General features: G+C 42.4%; 1 protein-coding gene across 1 annotated transcript in view; it reads left to right on the forward strand.

Moving 5' to 3' along the window:
• Positions 1–22,949, forward strand: part of SCFD2 (sec1 family domain containing 2) — a 482,746-nt gene that overhangs the window by 21,863 nt on the left and 437,934 nt on the right. Inside the window, exon 3 of the mRNA XM_083168483.1 lies at positions 1,165–1,292. Coding sequence (XP_083024609.1) covers positions 1,165–1,292 — 128 coding nt within the window. The remainder of the gene's footprint in view (positions 1–1,164; positions 1,293–22,949) is intronic.

Consider the following 22,949-nt stretch of genomic DNA (forward strand, 5'->3'; position numbering starts at 1 on the left):
CGCATACTTACCAATCCGGATGCCAACTGACGTGTTCCCAGTGTCTGCATCCTGATCCTTTTGAGATTTTGGCCACCTGTCTTTTAGCGGCAGTCAGAATGCTTGTGACTGTATACTGAACGCCAGCATCCTGACTGCCTGGATGCTGATCCTCCAGACCCTCCAGACTACTTCAGACATATTTCTGAGGTAAAAGGCAAGATGGTAGGCTTCAAATCACGGAATGGCGACGGCACAGTCTCCAGCCTTTATCCACCATCAAGCTGGTTTTGGATGAATCTGGGAAAAAGAGTGTAAGCAAAGCTAACTACAACACATCTGAAGAACAATAATTAACTTCCATTGCAGAAAGAATGTCTTCAATGTTTATATCTGCACAAGGTGACTGCTTTGAGGAGTTAAAATTTGTATTCAGTGTTGTTAAACAAAATGGTTCTATGCTTTCATTCCAGAGTACATAACGTTAAACTGAGTTAACCAATAAACAATGGAAAAAATGTTGGTGTTCTAAGACTAGATGTACTGTACACTGAGCAATATGTTGTCTGATCCGGTAGATAGCTTAGAATATCTCATATTGGCCAGGGTGTATACCTGATAAGTGAGTTCCCGCGGCCACTACTGACTTTCTCAGTGCTGCATATCAAACCTGACAATATCGCTAGCGACATAATGTATGCTAATGAAGGACAGAACTGTGATTGTTCCATCCTTCATTAACATCGATCACTGTGTACACAAGCACGGGTTACATAAGCACACCAGCTGGACAGCATTGCCACAACAATATGGTATTTGTCTGCAATTAATTGTAGTAATTCTCTGAACACTAATAGACAAATTTTTATAAAGTGTCATTTTTACGATATTTCTATTGATCCATTTTTTTTTGTGTTAAACCTGCCAAAATGAATCCATGTTTACGGTTCTGTCTGTGTGGCTTTATGGCAATTTCTTCATTTCTAACATTTTAATTAAATTTTGTGGTTAGTTCTCCATCTGCAACCCAGATGAATATTAGAAAATACATTCAGTATATGTACAGTGATCATTGTGTGCTAGTGGGAAATTAGTGGATGTGCGTGTTCATGTACACAATAGTTGTATTATTATAATTTTTTTAGATTTCTGTTAATTAACCAGCAATTCCATCTTGTTTTGTAGTGACCCTTCTGCCAAATCCTTGTGGGAGTCTTTGCTGAGCATGAAGCATAAGGAGGCGGTGATGGAAGTCAGAAGACATCTTGTAGATGCAGCCAGCAGGGAGAAGCTGCCCATTAAGATGAGCATGGGTGAGCATTCAGTCTTGTATATATGGAATAATTAACATGCTCCTCAGATGATTTACAGATAAGTATTTATACATTTATTAGGTGCCAGTAGATGTCTAGAACATTGGATATTAATTCAAAAATGTGGAATTTCAGAATATTCCTCCCTAAATTCGCACTTAGATAAAAACAGAACATGCTTCGTTATGCCCTCACTTGCCCCATCCCCTCTAAGCTGAGCCTATATACTCCCAACAGCACCTAGCAGTCACCAATTATACTTAGGCAGTTCCCCCTTGGTTCACATTGAGGATACTGGGAAATGCAGTAATTAGGGGAGGAGGACGAACCTAAACAATTTTTTTCATGTCTGCGCACTTGGTGTCCAGGTTCTGTTATTTCTGACACACAGATTTGCAAGTTTTGTTTAGCTCTCTGTTCATACCGATCTCTTTGATGTTTTGCATTTAACAAAATAGATCTATACACGTATATACAGTGGCGGAAGAGCACCCAAGATACACCTCTGGTCTATGCCTTCGGGCAGTACCATGTCTTCCAAGCATTGTACGTTCAACACACTTGACAGTTGAACCCACTCTGGCTCTCTGGAGATCAATACGCTACAAGCTGGGTCTCTCCTCACCTGACTCCCTACTGCAGGGGTGGCCAACCCGCGGCTCGCGAGCCGCATGCGGCTCTTCTTTTTCCTATGTGCGGCTCCCTTGCCCCCTGCAGCCGCCGTCCAGCCGTGGCAGCACAGCGTGACGGCCCGCGGCTGTGATTACCTGGCGCATGCGCAGTCAGGCTAGGCTGCAGCGTCCCCGGCACCACAGTCCGCGGCCGTGATGACCCAGTGCAGGCACGCTAGGCGGCAGCGTCCCCGGCACCATAGTTGTCCTCCCCTCAGTCTGCTCCTTCACTGAGGCCTCCTGCTCTGCCATCCTCAACACTGACTGCTCTGGAGTGAGTCTGTCACAAGTATTTATATACACTTTGAGTAATATATACAGCGAATAGCCGTCACTTGCACTCTGTGATCAGCACGGCGGTGCGCAGGACAAGCCACAGCTCACACGTATTCCCACTATCTCCGGCACTCGCCTCAATTCTCTGAAAGAACTCACATACACACAAGGTGCAATGCACCTTGTGTGTATGTGAGTTCTTTCAGAGAATTGAAGCGAGTGCCGGAGATAGTGGGAACACTTTGAGTAATATATATATGTGTGTGTGTGTGTGTGTGTGTATGTATATGTATATATATATGTGTGTGTGTGTGTGTGTGTGTGTGTGTGTGTATATATATATATATATATATATATATATATATATATATATATATATATAATGTGTATATGTATGTATGTATGTGTCTATATATATATATATATATATATATATATATATATATATATATATATATATATATATATATATATATATATATATATATAGTACTTGAATATCGTAGCGCTGAAGGTATATGGAAACGAATTAGTCCAGCAACACCACCTGAGATTGACTCAGGGGCACACATGCACCAAAGTCCTTTTAAAGACTGCAGCTCAATCTCCCAGCAAGCTCCTGGATTCAGTGGAGAAACAATCTGGATAAAACAAAGGAATGGGAAGAGAGCGCTTCCTAGTGTATTAAAAGAGATTTTATTGGACACCAACACGGTAAAAATCCCAGGTACAACACTGAATTGCCCGTACCTGTAGAAAAGACACTGTGGGCTGGCTACCACACGGCTCAAACAGTATAACCAAAACGACAAGCTGCTCACACGGTGCCTGAAGACCCGTATCCTTGAGCACATCAGAAATATTAAGCATGGGGTCACAAACCATGGGGTATCCCGACATTTTAAAGAAGTACATGGTTGTGACCCGTCAAGCTTGCGTGTGAAAGGTATTGAGAGAATACAGCAACCTAAAAGAGGGGGAGACATGGAAAAATTTCTACTCAAGCGTGAGACGTCATGGATTTTGACCCTCAATACGCTTGTTCCTTTTGGCTTGAACGAGGGATACGAGATTACCCCTTTTATCAATTAATTGTATGTTCTCATAGTCCCCTGTGTTGTTATAATATCCTACATTTATCAATTATTGCCTAATGTGATGAATTTTACTTAATTGACTGTACTAAGTCGACTCTTGTGCTGTGTCGACAATGCATGTATATTTTATTAATTGATAATTTTTTAGGAGATGTTTATTGTGTTATTGTTACATATATGTATGAATTAATGTGACTTTTTTAATATTGTTGTTCATGTAATATTTATTAGTTGGTACGGCTGCCAATATATGTGCGCGGCCGGTTTTTACTCTTTATTATTTTTTTCTTGTTTCATTCTTTCTTGTCTTATTTTTATAATACGCTGTATATATTATGAAGGCGTTTGGGGTATGGGGTAATATTCCTCTATTCCAAATATGTTTTTTAAACATAATCTGTTTAGTCGTTTCACGGCTTTTTAGATTCATTAATAAACAGCTGTGGATTTTCCAGCTATTTTTTTATTTGCTCAGACGAGTCGGGCCCTCGCACTGTGATTGGCAGCTGTTGAGTATGTAATGAGCATGAACGTAAGCATTAGCCACGCCCTCTGACGAAGTCCCCAGTGACGAAACGCGTCAGGGCGTGGCCTGCTACGTTCCTGCTCTCCTGTGTCTCCTCGGACGTCTGTTTCTCGCCTACCGGTGTCCTGTTTCCGTGCGGCGCAATCCAGTGTCAGCACGCCACTGAGACCCGGTGCCACTTACAGTACGGACCGTGTGAGCAGCTTGTCGTTTTGGTTATACTGTTTGAGCCGTGTGGTAGCCAGCCCACAGTGTCTTTTCTACAGGTACGGGCAATTCAGTGTTGTACCTGGGATTTTTACCGTGTTGGTGTCCAATAAAATCTCTTTTAATACACTAGGAAGCGCTCTCTTCCCATTCCTTTGTTTTATCCAGATTGTTTCTCCACTGAATCCAGGAGCTTGCTGGGAGATTGAGCTGCAGTCTTTAAAAGGACTTTGGTGCATGTGTGCCCCTGAGTCAATCTCAGGTGGTGTTGCTGGACTAATTCGTTTCCATATACCTTCAGCGCTACGATATTCAAGTACTGTTTCTATCTGTTTCCTTTGGGTTCAGAATATTGTTTTAGCAGCTTTTTGTATTTGGTGCTATTGAGCCTATTTTTCTGTGTCATATTACTGTTTCTCATTTATAAAAATGTCTAGAAATAGTGAGCTTAACGACAAACGCTCACAGGCTTCATTGAGAATATTTTCAGAATTGTCGACACCTGTTGTTGAAATTGAAACTATGTCGACTAATGTTGGTGGGCTAGTTGACCTTGAAAGACTCTTGATAAAAGAGGCTAAAACCTGGTGGGACATCAGGGGACTTGATAATTATGTCTCCTGTGGACGTGTACCACGTGGTCTAAGAATTAATAAAGCCCCCACCACAGGTATTGATGATGAGAAATTTATGAAGGAGTGGCATAGAATATTAGATGAGTGCTCATTTGAGCTAATGCGACTCCTGATATTTGAAAAGAAAAAAGTTCTAGTAGAGGTTGAAAAAAAGATAGCCCTAATTCTACCTACTCTAGATGAGAAATATGATAAAGAATCACTAACTATCGCAAAACTTGATATTGATAAAAAAGTTTCCAATATTGAAGATAAAATTATGGAAAATAAACAGAAAAAGTTTTTGCGAGACAAAACTGATTATCAGAACAACCAGGTGAGAACTTGGCACCTTGCTCGCCAGCAAAACACTGGTTATAAAAAGCAGCCCTTTGTTAGAAATTCGTCTCATTGGAGACAATTTAATGATCGGGAGATAATTCAGTCACCCCATAATAACAGATTTGTAAATAGCACCTCGAGAAATAGACTAAGGTCATACAGTAATAGAAGAGACGAATCTAATAATTGGAGACAAGTTCCTTTTAGAAATAAGCATGGAATTAAAGACCCAAAAAAAACATGGAATAAACCAGTATTTGATAAATATGAACGCAAAACGTGGGAGCATAGAAATAAATATGAACCACTTAATAACCCCAACCTTGAAAACCAACATTTTTTAGGATTAGGGGAGACAGCCGACACATCGGGTCGACCGTCTACTTCCCAGAGAACACCAATGAGACTAAAAAGAAGACTAGGGGAAGGCGGGGACAAAGACGCTCCCGGACGAGAACCAAAACTCAGATACATACAATGATAGAAGAGTCTGCTGTTCCTAATACTGATACTGATATTGTTCCGAGAGGTATTTTTAATATTTCTAAAAAAATTCTAACTCCATTTGAATTATCTGTTCTCCAAAAGGGGCTCTCTTTTGCTCCAAATAAAGCTCCCAACAAAGTTGATCTATTAATTGATCTGAATCTTTTCACACGAAAGTTGACTTTAAAACGCCACTTTCTAAGAAAAAATGCAAGCACTGAACCTAGTCAACAACTTGAGACATCTGTTAATTCCTCTGGGCTAAAACTTAAGTCCACGTATTACCCGGTGGAATCCAGGGGTCCATATATAGACCTTTTTTCCGAACTTATAAAAAAGGATATGGAGAAAATGTGTACTTTAAATAAAAATAAGCACAATTTAAGTAAAAATGAATGGGATGCCCTTCTTAATTTAACATCAGACACCAGCATCGTGATAAAGAATGCTGACAAAGGGGGTGGCACAGTCATCATGGATAGAGAATATTATGTTAATGAAGCGTATAACCTCTTATTAGATGAACAATCTTACGTTAAATTGGGCAGTGACCCCACTAATTTGTACTTGGGCGAACTCGAACAGCTCTTAAAAAAGGGGCTGACCCATAAACTAATAAGTATTCAAGAACATAGATACTTACTTAACAATACCCCTAATCTTGCTACGTTCTACCACCTGCCCAAACTGCATAAGAACGCAATGCAGCCACCGGGGAGGCCTATTGTTGCAGGGGTTGGGTCTTTGACCTCACGCATCTCAGAGTATGTTGACTCTTATATTAAGGTCTATGTCCCATTAATTGAGACCTATATTAGAGATTCGACGCATTTACTCCAAATGATTGAATCTATTAAGTGGCATTCGGATTATAAATTTGCCACTATAGATGTTCAGGCGTTATACACAAGTATACCACATGAAAAAGGTATACAGGCTGTAGGCTAGATGTCAAAATGTCAGGGGATATGATAAACTTTTTGTGTGATTGCCTTCGTTTTGTGTTAAAACACAATTATTTTGAGTTTCTCAGCGAGTGGTTCCTGCAGACCTGTGGGACAGCGATGGGTACGATTTGCGCACCCAGTCTGGCCAATATATATATGGCAGACTGGGAAACCAGCTGTCTCACAGGTCTGTGGAAGGAGAACATCGTTTTGATAAAGCGTTATATTGACGATATCGTCATCATATGGAGGGGTGATGAATTGATGTTTAATGAATTTATGGCTTATATCAATATTAATGAACACAATCTTAGGTTTACCTCCAACTTTCAGCACAGGAAGATAGAATTCCTTGACATACTATTGAGTGTGGATAAATTTCCCGTTGTTGAATACATTGAAACATCTACTTATTTCAAGGCGGTTGACTCCAATAATTACTTAGATTACAGGAGTTGCCACTACGGTCCCTGGCGTGATAATATTCCATATTCACAGTTTCTTAGGCTGAGAAGAAATTGCTCTGACATTGCGGTCTTTAATGACCAAGCCTCTATTTATACTGAGAGATTCAGAGAGAAGGGTTACCCTGAAAGCATCATTAAATCTGCACTAACAAGAGCTAAAAACCTTGACAGAAGAAATCTTTTGGTTACTAAGAATGAGGCTCCCCCTTCCCCGAATACTAGTACATCCTATGACACTATGTTTATAACCCAGTACAGTAATGGAGATAAAGAACTGCATTCGATGTTCAGGAAACATTGGAACGTTTTAAAATTGGATCCGATTTTGGCCAATCATCTACCAGAGTGGCCAAAAATTATTTTTAGACGTGCTAAAACAGTCAAAGCCATGGTTTCTAAAAGTCAGCTGGCGAGTCTGCCGACGCGGGCTCCCAGTGATACTTTCTTGTCAATCAAGGGCAGTTTTCCTTGTAATGGCTGCAAGGTCTGTCCCTTTGTAGAAAAAGGTCCAAACATATGGGATTCAGATTGCAGAATCAAAGATTTTATCAACTGCAATTCTGTCTTTGTAGTATATCTTCTTAAATGTGGATGTGGCTTAAGGTATGTCGGGAAAACTAAAAGGTGCCTGAAGACCCGTATCCTTGAGCACATCAGAAATATTAAGCATGGGGTCACAAACCATGGGGTATCCCGACATTTTAAAGAAGTACATGGTTGTGACCCGTCAAGCTTGCGTGTGAAAGGTATTGAGAGAATACAGCAACCTAAAAGAGGGGGAGACATGGAAAAATTTCTACTCAAGCGTGAGACGTCATGGATTTTGACCCTCAATACGCTTGTTCCTTTTGGCTTGAACGAGGGATACGAGATTACCCCTTTTATCAATTAATTGTATGTTCTCATAGTCCCCTGTGTTGTTATAATATCCTACATTTATCAATTATTGCCTAATGTGATGAATTTTACTTAATTGACTGTACTAAGTCGACTCTTGTGCTGTGTCGACAATGCATGTATATTTTATTAATTGATAATTTTTTAGGAGATGTTTATTGTGTTATTGTTACATATATGTATGAATTAATGTGACTTTTTTAATATTGTTGTTCATGTAATATTTATTAGTTGGTACGGCTGCCAATATATGTGCGCGGCCGGTTTTTACTCTTTATTATTTTTTTCTTGTTTCATTCTTTCTTGTCTTATTTTTATAATACGCTGTATATATTATGAAGGCGTTTGGGGTATGGGGTAATATTCCTCTATTCCAAATATGTTTTTTAAACATAATCTGTTTAGTCGTTTCACGGCTTTTTAGATTCATTAATAAACAGCTGTGGATTTTCCAGCTATTTTTTTATTTGCTCAGACGAGTCGGGCCCTCGCACTGTGATTGGCAGCTGTTGAGTATGTAATGAGCATGAACGTAAGCATTAGCCACGCCCTCTGACGAAGTCCCCAGTGACGAAACGCGTCAGGGCGTGGCCTGCTACGTTCCTGCTCTCCTGTGTCTCCTCGGACGTCTGTTTCTCGCCTACCGGTGTCCTGTTTCCGTGTGGCGCAATCCAGTGTCAGCACGCCACTGAGACCCGGTGCCACTTACAGTACGGACCGTGTGAGCAGCTTGTCGTTTTGGTTATACTGTTTGAGCCGTGTGGTAGCCAGCCCACAGTGTCTTTTCTACAGGTACGGGCAATTCAGTGTTGTACCTGGGATTTTTACCGTGTTGGTGTCCAATAAAATCTCTTTTAATACACTAGGAAGCGCTCTCTTCCCATTCCTTTGTTTTATCCATATATATATATATATATATATATATATATATATATATATATATATATATATATATATATATATATATATATATATATATATATATATATATATATATATATATATATAATGTGTGTGTGTGTGTGTGTATGTATATACGGCCTGAAAGCAGCATTTTGTGGTAACCTTCTTCATTCAAATATTCCGTGTGAGCAGTGAAAAAATATTGTTTATTCCGACATATGTTTCGAGCAGGATCTGCTCGTCATCAGGGACAAAGATGACGAGCAGATCCTGCTCGAAACATATGTCGGAATAAACGATATTTTTTCACTGCTATAAAGTCTCTTTAAGTGCCGTTGCTCACACGGAATATATTTGAACATTGCAGTCACGGATGGCACCAGAGCCCTACAGCTATTCAGCATTTTGAGTGCCGGGATCTCGTGGAATATATATATGTATATTATAATATTTAACACTTTAAAATGGGGCGTGGCCTTCTGGGAGTTAGGCCACACCCATCTTTTTAATGGTCGCGGCTCTTTGTCTTCCCAGAACAAATTTTTTGTCTCTGATGGGTTGGCCACCCCTGCCCTACTGCTACCTTTTATCAACAACCCGGGGTTTCCGCCGGGAGCTGTCGGAAACATTACCACTAGATGGAGGCGAGCTGGTTTGTCCAGGGTAATGCACTTGGTATCGGAGGGAAAGCTTAAACCCTTTAACGAATTAAGGACAGATGATAAGATCCCTCCGACAGACCTTTGGTTTTATCTTCAAGCACGACACTTTATTCATTCACAGAGGTCCGCTACCACATTGATGAAAGAGCCCACGCCATTTGAAATACTGTGCTCCCACTCCTCAGAACCCGTGCATGTTCTATCAACAATTTATAAGATTATACTCCACAACTACTCCAGGGTTGATCCTTCTTTTTGTGCAGCCTGGGACTCTGATCTCCCCCTATGGGGAATACATATTAACTGTAAAAACCACTGCGATAATATGGCTCGATGCTCAACGAGTTTGGAGGTTGTGGAAACACAGTACAAATTATTTACCAGATGGTATCGATGTCCCCCTTTGATACACAGGTTTTTCCCCTCGATCTCTCCCCTTTGCTGGCGTTGCAACACCCAGCGGGAACTCTGCTACATATATGGTGGGATTGCCCCCGGATTGGGACCTTTTGGAACAAGGTCATCCAACTTTCCTCTGAAATACTGGGATTCTGAGCCCCCCGATACCCTTGACTGTTGGCTGCTATCCCACACCACCATCCCGTTCACTAAATATAAACAATCCCTTCTAAAACACCTTAATAACACAGCGAGAGCAGTGATACCGGTCCATTGGAGGTCTACAGAGCCTCCTACCATCTGGGAATGGTTCCAGAGAGTTGAGTTCAATAGAGCCATGGAGGACATATACTATTCAACCTTTGAAAAACAATCAGATTATGTAGCCACATGGTCACCTTGGCTTAATTTTAAGTCCTCCCCCACATATAAGGCTGGCCACATATATGCTCTAATACACAGATTGGGAAATACCTGAGATATCAGATACACTCAGCGCACGTTTTATGTTAACACGACCACAATCCCCTTCTCTCCTAAACTCTACCCTTACCCTTTCTAAATCATTTGTCTTGCTAATACAATCATTATTGTACTTAGAAGGGTTATGATAATATGCAAAGGTTAAATCACCAGACTGGACACTGTAGAGATTTTAATTTTTACTATGCATGGACGAGACGTGACATGGTATTGTAAGTATTACATTGATGATACTCACTGTCCTATTATATCCAGTCTGTACAATGATTTGTGTTTAAAAAATTTGTTATGATTTTCTTACCCTTTGAAAAACTTAAATATATATATATCGAATGGGTTGTTGGTAAAGGAGCGCTGACACTTGCAGAAGTACGCCCGAATATCAGGGCTCTTGTGCCGGTATTGGTGAACTTTCCAGGCATTATGGAGTTAATTAATTATAGGCTGCACTTGTCCTTAAATAATATATTGGACCGTCGCTCCCCTTCTGTTTTGTGCTTATCCCAAGCACCAAGAATCTAGAGGAAATGGAAAGATAGAGGGGGGCGCCCAATAGTGCAATAAAGTTTTTTTTATTTTTAAAAAAACAGGGTAAAAAACACTCAATAAAAAGGACTCGTACCGAGTTTGACCTCAGCAGTGGGCTGAATACCACTAGATATATATACAATCCTCACTGGCAATGCTGCATTCCACAAGGTATAGTCACCGCTTCAGATGCTTTCACGGGACCTCCTGGTTCTCCGGACAGCCGGCGTCTCGCAAGGTTCCAGGGGAGATGTTGCACCGCTCGTGCTTGCTCTCTGCCAGAAGTTTCCAAGATAGACGTCACGATGGCCACGCCTATATATATATATATATATAGAGAGAGAGAGCTTCTGCGGCCCGGCACTCCACTAACTTGGTCAGCTGCCCCGGTGCCCTTCCACAGGGGGATGGGTATAACGAAAATAAAGGATGGCACTCAGGAGTCTTGGAAAAACGTGCTGTATTCAAGCGTGCAAAAGAGGACCAACGTTTCGGGGTGTGTACCCCTTTGTCAAGGTGCTAGTGAGAACAATAATTTAAACAAGGTGCTTACCTTATAAAGGAGTGGGTATGTGAGGGTTCGCGCCATCCAGCGCCGATCACCTGTGGCCGCGCCGTCTCCCCGCCGGAAGGACGGGGGCTCAGGCAGGACATGCGTCACACCGACACGTAGGACGGGATTGTGTGGTACGCAAGCTGTATAGTTGCTATGGAAACCGCTGCGTTCTGAAGCTGCGGCTGCGGCTGGCGGTAACCGGGGGCTGGACTTTGCGAATCCTATACAAAACATAATAAACAAACATTAAAGTGAATACTCGAAGACTGTGTGTCATTTAAAATGTACCTGTTGCGTGTGTATTAAAACTTTCATGAGCTGCCGTGTAGGACATATTGCACTGTTACGTGCCGTGATAGGAAGGCAGGGACCTGTCATATTGCGGCTCCTGCTGATGTGGTCTACTGGTGAATTGTGTTTTTTATAAAAGCGCTGTGTGTACAGTGTGGTGGTAGTGTATATACGTGCTCGGGGGTATGGATGTCCGAACTGCAGCACTGCACCATCCTAATTCCCACTAACGCAGATTCTCCATTGGGCTATATCCTAAGATATGTATTTAGCACAACTTAAGGCTTGTCAGTAAGGCTGTCAGGGATTGGCAGTTCCCTGAGTGTGCTACTCTTTAGGCTACATGTTGGTGGGCACTGGCCGGTGTTCGACCTCTCTATGTAAATGAGGCTACCGTCTTTTATATCTGGGCCCCATGTTGGGCCTTGTTGGCTGAGGGGAACGCGGCTCTCTGTGGTACATGATAGCTTCCCAGGGTATATGTGTGTGTTGGCTGTTCTGTGGTAGAGAGAAAAACAAGGATAGGAAAGGAGTTTGAAACAAAAAATTATGGAAAACGAAGAGAGCAACGAAAAGGAAGGAGAAAAAAAGGAAGGAGAAAAAAAGGAAAGAAAAAGAGAAGAAGGAGAGAAAGAAAAAGGGGGGAGACTAAGAAGAAGGAAAAAAGGAAGGGGAAATAGGAAATGTGAGGGAGGAAAGAAGAAACGGAAACTGACAGAAAAAAGAGAGAAGAAGAAAAAATAGAGAAAGTGGAAAAGAGACGGGGTAGATTGGAGAGGAAGAAATAAGATAGGAAGACCTTGGGGAAAAAAATTTTAGGGGAACAAAGGAAAGATAGCACAAGAAAAAGCTATGAGAAATGAGGAATGAGATCACAAGAATACTGCCAGTGATAGTCTATCATTGAGTCCATTGGGCTTCACTGAATTTAGGCGGTGAATCCACCGGGCTTCCAGTCTCAGTAGTTTGCCCGCTCGATCTCCCCTTCTCAATCCTTCCGGAATATGGTCCACTGCCATATGCTTCAGATCCGAAAGTCTGTGGTTTTTGGCCTTGAAATGCTTCGCCACTGGTTGCTCTACTCCTTTCCCTAGTTGTACTTGGCCAATGGCTGATCGATGAAGGGCCATTCTCTCTCGCATCGTCCGGAAGTGTACCATAAACCAACTGACCGGAATACACTCCTCAAGTATAACAGCTTTCATCCCAAACCCTTGAAGAGAGGCCTCCCAAAATCCCAAATGGTGAGAGCGGCCAGAATCACCAGTGAGCGGGGCAACTTACCAGCAGCACTAGATCAGGTAGTCTCCAGATTCGAAGAAAGGGGGTACAGGAGATCTGCCCTTGAATTACAAAAAGAGGAAGACTTGGCCATCGAAAGGAAAGACCTATTATTGTCCAAAAACAGCAGGACATCTGCTACCGCCAAAGAAGAAGCTATTCTACCCTTTGTGACCAAATTGAATGTAGCAAGTGCAGTACTACCTCGAGCCACGAGAGCACTATGGCCCATCGTAAAAACAGACAGCAGTCTCCCCGGATTGAAAACCAAACGACCCATGATGTGCTATACTAAAGGGCGAAGCATTAAGGACATTATAGTCCATAGTGACATTACAGGGTTTGATGCCCCAGTCCCAAGAGATACTCACTTTCTCAGTCGCCCTCCGGGGTGTTACAAATGTTTGGGGTGCACGACGTGCCAGCATATGATCACAGGCCCCAACTTCGTTCATCCAGTTAACCTACAGAAAACGGCCATTAAGCATGTTCTTTCATGCCTCTCGACCCACATTATATATGTCATCACATGCCCATGCCGGCTAATATACGTGGGCAAAACGATCCGGACGATGCGAGAGAGAATGGCCCTTCATCGATCAGCCATTGGCCAAGTACAACTAGGGAAAGGAGTAGAGCAACCAGTGGCGAAGCATTTCAAGGCCAAAAACCACAGACTTTCGGATCTGAAGCATATGGCAGTGGACCATATTCCGGAAGGATTGAGAAGGGGAGATCGAGCGGGCAAACTACTGAGACTGGAAGCCCGGTGGATTCACCGCCTAAATTCAGTGAAGCCCAATGGACTCAATGATAGACTATCACTGGCAGTATTCTTGTGATCTCATTCCTCATTTCTCATAGCTTTTTCTTGTGCTATCTTTCCTTTGTTCCCCTAAAATTTTTTTCCCCAAGGTCTTCCTATCTTATTTCTTCCTCTCCAATCTACCCCGTCTCTTTTCCACTTTCTCTATTTTTTCTTCTTCTCTCTTTTTTCTGTCAGTTTCCGTTTCTTCTTTCCTCCCTCACATTTCCTATTTCCCCTTCCTTTTTTCCTTCTTCTTAGTCTCCCCCCTTTTTCTTTCTCTCCTTCTTCTCTTTTTCTTTCCTTTTTTTCTCCTTCCTTTTTTTCTCCTTCCTTTTCGTTGCTCTCTTCGTTTTCCATAATTTTTTGTTTCAAACTCCTTTCCTATCCTTGTTTTTCTCTCTACCACAGAACAGCCAACACACACATATACCCTGGGAAGCTATCATGTACCACAGAGAGCCGCGTTCCCCTCAGCCAACAAGGCCCAACATGGGGCCCAGATATAAAAGACGGTAGCCTCATTTACATAGAGAGGTCGAACACCGGCCAGTGCCCACCAACATGTAGCCTAAAGAGTAGCACACTCAGGGAACTGCCAATCCCTGACAGCCTTACTGACAAGCCTTAAGTTGTGCTAAATACATATCTTAGGATATAGCCCAATGGAGAATCTGCGTTAGTGGGAATTAGGATGGTGCAGTGCTGCAGTTCGGACATCCATACCCCCGAGCACGTATATACACTACCACCACACTGTACACACAGCGCTTTTATAAAAAACACAATTCACCAGTAGACCACATCAGCAGGAGCCGCAATATGACAGGTCCCTGCCTTCCTATCACGGCACGTAACAGTGCAATATGTCCTACACGGCAGCTCATGAAAGTTTTAATACACACGCAACAGGTACATTTTAAATGACACACAGTCTTCGAGTATTCACTTTAATGTTTGTTTATTATGTTTTGTATAGGATTCGCAAAGTCCAGCCCCCGGTTACCGCCAGCCGCAGCCGCAGCTTCAGAACGCAGCGGTTTCCATAGCAACTATACAGCTTGCGTACCACACAATCCCGTCCTACGTGTCGGTGTGACGCATGTCCTGCCTGAGCCCCCGTCCTTCCGGCGGGGAGACGGCGCGGCCACAGGTGATCGGCGCTGGATGGCGCGAACCCTCACATACCCACTCCTTTATAAGGTAAGCACCTTGTTTAAATTATTGTTCTCACTAGCACCTTGACAAAGGGGTACACACCCCGAAACGTTGGTCCTCTTTTGCACGCTTGAATACAGCACGTTTTTCCAAGACTCCTGAGTGCCATCCTTTATTTTCGTTATATATATATATATATATATATATATATATATATATATATATATATATATATATATAACCGAAAAACATTCAGCATTTTGGATCCCAGGAGTTCACTTCCGTTCTGCTCTGCTATTACTATATACTGGGGATACTTACCCTCCCCCTGAAATTGCGATTTAACTTTGGATACCATTGGATTGCGATGCTTTATCAATGTTGCTGATCCCTAGTGCGTAAACCATTTCCGGTTTTACCTTTCGCATGAAAACTTCTGCTGTATGTTTTTTAATCAAACAATGAAAATTATATACTGTGAAATTGCTTTGTACCGTTCTGCTTCCAATGCCCCTGATGAAGTCAATCTGTTGACGAAACGCGTTGGGCCTGTATCATCTCTTGGAAGATTCCTGATTAAAAAATTATTTTATGATTCTGCTTCTAACTACTGTCTGTTCAACAATACTGTTGTATATGCAATTCAATTGGCGCACTCTGATACCCCATTTTCTCTCTCTCTCTCTCTCTCTCTCTATATATATATATATATATATATATATATATATATATATAAATAAAAAAAATGGGTACTCTTTACCTAGAAGGGCGCCCATCGCGACCATCGAATGCACTAAAAATCGGGTGCGACGCGATGCCCGCGATGGCCGCGATTTCCCATAGGGACCAATGTTAAAAATGAGATTGGACCCGATTTTAGTGTTCAATGCCTCAATGCCTCAATGCCCGCGATTTTTACATAGGAAACAATGTTAAATGGGCCACAGAGCCCTAATAGTCACCGTGAACTCTGAAATGGCCCCCACAATTGTTAACGCCACCCCACGATCAACGTGAACCCGAAGCGTGGCGAGCGGCGGCGGTACGCGTCCTCCGACCTTTTCATGCCCGAAGCGTGGCGAGCGCAGCGGATACCTTCACAGTTATACGCGTCCCCTCGCGGGCTTCACAGGTGTCCGTGGCGAAAAGCGTTACCTGTGATGGCCGCGATTTTTTACCCCCGACGCCCGCGATTCCAATCGCGGGCGCCCTTCTAGGTAAAGAGTACCAAAAAATGTAGTTATTGACCTGTAAGAAGTCCAGTTATAGGGAAATATGCAGACTGCCAGAGGAGAAATAATATGCAGGTGACAATATGAATTTTAAAGTGATGGAGGTTGGCAATTACACTGGTCTATATACTGTAGGAGAGCAAAGATTTACAGGTCAGAGAACGATGCCCATTGAAGTGATTTACAACCCTAAATGAATGCCACCGTAATCTCTTCAGTAACAAATGCAATAATTGTAGTAGAACACATAGAATGCTATAATCTATTGTAGTATGTGAAAGTGATAAAGGCAGACACTATGGAGATCAAAAGGGTTGCTTCCACAGTGAACCCCAGAGGACAGCATCCAAAGGGTGCTTGATAATGAAAGATAGGCAGAGATATCTGCATTTACGAAAGGATGACAGAACCTTGTTAAATCAGATTAAGGTATTGCTCTGCCCCAATCCATGAAGAGAGTACAGAAATGTTAAGTAAGAACCTGAATAAATAATATGGTATTACCTCAAAGTAGAGATGTGCTAAATGAAGATGACTGACTGACCGTGGTGTGGGCTGACATTGTTTGCACACAGCAAGGGAGCCCTTGAGGGTTTAAACAAATGTTTTGTACTTACGGTGTTAATGTCCAATTTTTCTGCAGCTAGGTACTCCTATTGCACATCCGTCTTCAAGTATGCAATGCAAAGCTATATCACTGTCAGCTATGCTGAACTGTCTCTGTTGCTAGTTATATTTGACAAGATATCCAACAATCTGTTTTAACTGGGCCCTGATGACAATGGGGTTCCACGCTGTCCATCCTTCTGTCTTCCATGTGGCAGAGAGTGTATTAACTTGCTCTGATTCTGCTTTTCCCTTATCTGCACTAAACGCTGGCAACCAATTAGTTCTTTGCAGCTTTCAGCCAGTAAGAAAGCAGACTGATAGACGCCCAGGAGGTGTTTAGGAGTCATCCTTTTATGGGTATGGTTTATTAGGTCTACAAGAGAATGGTCAACAAGCATTGAGTCAACACCATTAGGTCAACATGGGTCTAGGTCGACATGGGTCTATGTCCTTGATGGCTAACTTTGACACTCCAGCTGTTGTTGAACTACACATCCCAGCATGCCATGCTACAGTTTTGCTATTTGACCATGCCAAAACTGATGCAAGGCATGCTGGGATGTGTATCGCCATCAAGGGTCTAGGTCGACATGGCTCTAGGTCGATAGGTCATTAGGTCGACAAGGGCAAGTTCAACAATCAAAAGGTTGACATGGGTTTTTATTCTCAACTCAGTCAATATGGACACTGAAACGTAGCACCACGTCCCCTCGCATGGCTCGCTTCGGGCACAGTGCCTTGCTACGCTCGGCACACTATTTTATTCTCCCACCACGCCCTAGTGGATGGTAGGGCATGAAATACCACCTGTTGGCGCAAAAAAAGTGAAAAACCTCATGTCGACCTTTTGACAGTCAACCTAATGCTTGTGTTGACCTAATGACCTGTCGACCTAGACTCTTGTCGCCCTAGACCCATGTCAACCTTTCTGCATGGTCTCAACCCAATGCTTGTCGACCCAATGGCCATATCCTCCTTTTTATGAAGTGGACAGGGGGAATGACATGGAATGTTTATGCACAGGTCCATTTGAATCCAGAGAACAAGGATTTTTTTAATCAATTTTTATGGTTGTAAAATTGACTGGCAAGTTGATGGAATTACAAACTCTTCCATCCATTCTCGACACTGTGCTTTCTGCAGTGTTCCACTAATCTGTCCTATGTGCTGGGAATGTGATGTGCAAGCAGTACAGTGCTTCTCATTACAGTCTTTTCTGTTTGCTCAGCCCGTAGTAGAGGAATAAGAGGGTCCCTGCAGGAAATGATAGGGTGGGCATGCCTGGCTCTGGAGGGTAGGCTCCCTTCCTTCCTTTCTGATCACTCAGCAGGAGCGCGCTAGGCTACGGAAAGTACTTATTTATAATACCACCTGGATTAAAGGGTTGTAAAGGAAGTGGGGAATAGGAGAGCGAATTCCAAACAGATCAAAAGTTACAGCAAATAATAAGCATTATTTTGTGCAATATTTATATACCACATACTGCAGGACTTGTCTCAATGTTTAATTCAGAGGTCTTCTATTGGCCATGTATTTTGTTTCTTCATTGCTTTCATGTTACCAGCTGCACAACATCATGGGGGATATTAAATAGGATGAGAGAGTCAGAAAGTGAGAGATTTGGTAAGAAATCTCCAGGTTTTTTTTTATTTTTTTAAGCGGCAATCAGTTACACTGCAGAACCAGTTTGATTTTGCAAAAAAATGGAGATTTCTTACCAAATCTCTCACTTTCTGAATCTCATCCTATTAAATTTCACCATATTATTTTTCAGTTCATCCTTTTCTGTATGAAGAGAATACAGGTATAAAACGCACTTCAACTACATTACTAATCCCTAATATATTGTTCTTTATGCAAACGCTTCTTAAAAGAACAGTAACATCAGTTTTTTTTTTTTTGTGCAGTCATTCTATATAGCTTTGTGTGATCGAGACAGGATCTCCATCTCCGTCCAAGGACATAGATTTCCTGGCCTCTGTTGTTGCTGCGGTGGCTGTCATGCAGCCAGCCAATGGTTGTGTAGATCATGATCAGTAACGCGTCCAGGGGTGTGACAACTCGTGCTGCGTTAATTTGAGTGCTGTGACTGCTTCGTGCATGTAAGAAATTCCATCCAGGGGCAAAATGTAATAGGGTTGCAAGACCTGTAAATGGGCAAGTTTATTGCCAAACTTCAGAATCAGAATCCGCTTTATTGGCCAGGCATACTTGTGTATACTAGGATTTTGATTTGGATTGCTGTGCAATAGCCGTTTAGGTAACAGTTAAACAGTGACAGTACAGATATACATAACACATACAGGTATACGCTCGAGGTGTACTGGGGATTGTAGGTTGCTATGCAGTGTGCGAAACAGGGGAGACACAGGGGTACATATGGCTGAGTGGCACAGTTCCTAGGCATCCATTTGCGGTGCCATCTTGATCATGTTGCTCAAAGGAAGCAGTAATAATAATAATTTTATTTATATGGCACTTTTCTTCCATAGCTTGTTGCTGGCAGATTGTTGCTGGCAGGGTGTGCAACCAGTGGTGGTACAGCATACAGGCTTTGCATACAGTGGGGGTGGAGGTACATGGTACAAATCATGGTAAAGAAACAGTAAACAAAAAGTAATAAATAGATTTCATCAGCTTAGATGAAAATAAAATGGGTCCAAATCCAGTCCAAACTCCTGCTTCAGATGACATGCTTAAAATGCAGGCTTAGATGGCAGGCAAGCCTTTGAGCAGGCTTCCAAATATTTCCAATTTTAAGGAAAGTTTGGGTCAGCTGGTACCAGGGGGAGAGGATGGTGTTTGAACAAATTGCTCAAGTTAATTAATGGTGGGGGAAGTTGCAGGCTCCCAGTAACAAAACAATTTACAATGCAGACTGTTCTTTAAATGAAAAGCATCATATGTTCAAAATGAGATTCATGTACCTGTAAAATAGGAGATGAGATGGTTTTAATACTTCTCTCCAATCAAACTCATGCTTCAGATGACACGCTTGAAATGCAGGCTTAGATGGCAGGCAAGCCTTTTTCTAACTTACCTACAGTAACTCATCCCTGTAATAGGGTACCAGAACATGCAAACTTACATATTTATTCCTCTCCCACAATGCACAGTGACCAAATTCACTTCCAGATGTTTTCCAATGGAAAAAAAATACAACTCTTCCAATGTAGCAGGGTGCGGGTTTAGGACTCCATACCTAGAAAAAAGGTAGAAAAAAGGAATATACAGTATCTTTGAGCCAGTCCTGGTTATTAAAATACAGGGGGGGGGGGGGGGGAGCAAAGTTCTCTCGTATTTTAAGAACCAGCACCAAGCTAACGAACAGGACCTAGTTGAGCCCAAACCAGGTCCTGGTTTGGGCTCAACTAGTACAGTGTAATGCCACAGCCAGGGCATTGCCTTATTACTCAAAGGTAGACATGTGAACAAGAGGCAACCTGTAGCCAGGATCATCAGTCACTGGGGTGGATCCTATTAGGTGCGGATGATTCGCACTCGCGAATCATCACGGCACCAGGCGCACTTTACGGTGGACTGAATTCGCTTAAGAGTGCTTGCACCTCCATAGGGGTGCGAGCTATTTTAAGTGAATTCTGCCCAGTGAAGAGTGTGAGATCGACTGAATTCGGGTGCTGTTTTCAGCCTTTAAACAGCACCCGAATGGAACCTCGCACCCTTTGGCGCTAATAGGATCGACCCCACTATCGGTGTGGGTCCCATACACTGGTATCCCCGGTCTCCCCTGATGGCGGCCCTGTACGTGGCATTTGACATCTGGAAATATGGCATTTTGGATTGGGGGCACACACAGTAGATTTCATTTCTGTGATCTGTCAACACTATTTAATAAAATGAATCGCTCTCTCCATCTGGTTCTATAAGTGGGTAGTAGAGTTAGAATAGAAATGATTGTCCGTTAGTAAATGAGGCTACAACTTATACAGCAGATGGAGGGAATTTGGTGCCAGGGCACTTTGTAATGTGTTTTGGAAAGCGATTCACCTCATATAGCCAACACACCTTATTGCTAATGCTTAGCATGTGTTACAGGACTGCCAACTGTCAGACCCCAAAATAGAATGTTAGCGGACCACCGAGATGGCTGGAAGGAATGCCCACACCCTGCAGTCCTGGCTAAGGTGTATGATGAATTGCAGGTAATTCGCTGTGAGCCAGTGTCTATTATGGTGCTGGTGGTTTCTTCCTGCTGTGACTATTGATCAGGGTCATTACAATATGAGGTTGGATATAAGCTGCTGTGACAGTACCTCACAGTACATTTTCCACAAAAACATACGTTCACATTACAACGTGGTAATTTTACCCTCTTTAATGTTTTGGAATCTAACAATTTGCTGTACATGTTTTATTTTAAACTACATAACTTTTCAGCTATTGTTACAATTTTTGTTAAATTGGTTTGGCTTTTTGTAGCAATAAACTTTGTTTTTCCTGGGTTTTTTTTGTGCCTATTGTCTGTCGACCCGCCGACTGCATCCCGTCACACGCATTATCCCAGTGATGCATTAGAACATTTCATTTTTCTTCTAAGCACATTTTCCCAAAATTTTCACCATATAATATCTATTTAATATTACCTGCCCTCCCCAAGTAATATAAAACAATGCATTTTAATATAAAGTTCCCAACATCCAATAATTCCCCCCCAAAGTTAATATTAAGCTGGTTGAATTGACGTAAACTAGACTACTGTACCTTATTATGATTGTTATATGGAGGTGGGATACGGTCATTAGGTCTACAGCAACTAGGTCGACATGGGTTTATGTTGACAGGTCATTAGGTCGACACAAGCATTAGGTCAACATGGGCAAGGTCGACAGTCAAAAAGTCGACGTGGGATTTTTCATGGTTTTTTCGAGCCGACATGTGCTGACAGGCGGTATTTCATGCCCTACCATCCACTAGGGAGAATAAAAGTGTGCCGAGTGTAGCATCGAGATCGAAGTGAGCAAACTGTGTGTCTATGTCGACAGTGTTGACATTCAGATACAAAAACTGTGAAAAACCCCATGTAGACCTAGTGCTTGTCTTGACCCATGTCGACCTTGACGCCTGTCGACCTAGTGGTGACGACCCAATACTTGTCGACCTAGTTGCTGTAGACCAAACTATACACACCCATGGCGGCTTAGGTGGTGCTCCATTAAGTAGTAGGATATAATTGGTGACCTATATGAAGCAGAGAAAAGAGTGGAGAGTTTGCCCATGGCAACCAAGCTGCTTCTTCGTATAATTTTATAGCATGTATTTGATAAATGCTACATCAAAGCTGATTGGCTGCTACAGTATATGCTTCTCCACAGTTATCACTGCTTCCTACATCTTCAATGTTCCTTCGGTATGGTGCGATCAGTGAAAGTGGTTTTGGCTTCTAATGCAGTGTTTAGATTACAGACACTGGGCCAGATGCACTAAGCTTCATAAGTGATAAAATGGAGAGTAATAAAGAACCAAACAATCAGCTCCTGCCTGACATTTTTCAAACACAGTCTGTGACATGGCAGGTAGAAGCTGATTGGCTGGTTGTTTATCTCTCCATTTTATCACTTTTGAAGCTTCGAGCATCTGGCCCATTATTACTCTGCTATGAGGGTTGTCTGCTGTAGTCTTTGCCTGGTGTAAAAGTGTGCGGATGAATGTGCAAGGACTGGGATGCCCACATAGTACATATTTAGATGCTACCATCAGATGTGCACAGGCCCCCAATATAAGCGATGAATCGTTTGCAGATAGTTATGTGATACTTGCTGACATTTGGGCTGTCCTCCCTTGAGAGATAGAGAGCAACCAGGTCTGAGGCAAGTAGAAGTGGGCAGTGCTGGTGGCATGAGTATAATTGCATTATCAGTGTGACCCCCCCCCCCCCCCTTCCATGCTAGACCATACACTTATTATTGGCATTGTGAAGTGGGGGGAGGGCAACGATGACATGATGAAACACAAATCGTTGCACTGGCCACCCCTACTGACCACTTCTCACAGGAAGTGGACGACCGCATCCAAGTGGTGTGTGGTTCTGGAAGCCTGTCTACCCTTCTGGAAGGCTAGAAGGTCCACTCCATTTTCTGGATCCTTCTGGCTGTTTCTGGTGGGTTGGCAGGTATGCTGAATTTAACATGAAATTTGTTGACATCATTGTGCATGCTTTTTATTGCTTTAAGTAAAATCATTACAATAATACTTTTTAATT

The sequence above is a fragment of the Crinia signifera genome, chromosome 1 (genome assembly GCF_055691185.1).
Source record: "Crinia signifera chromosome 1, ASM5569118v1, whole genome shotgun sequence".
Classification (NCBI taxonomy): Eukaryota; Metazoa; Chordata; class Amphibia; order Anura; family Myobatrachidae; genus Crinia; species Crinia signifera.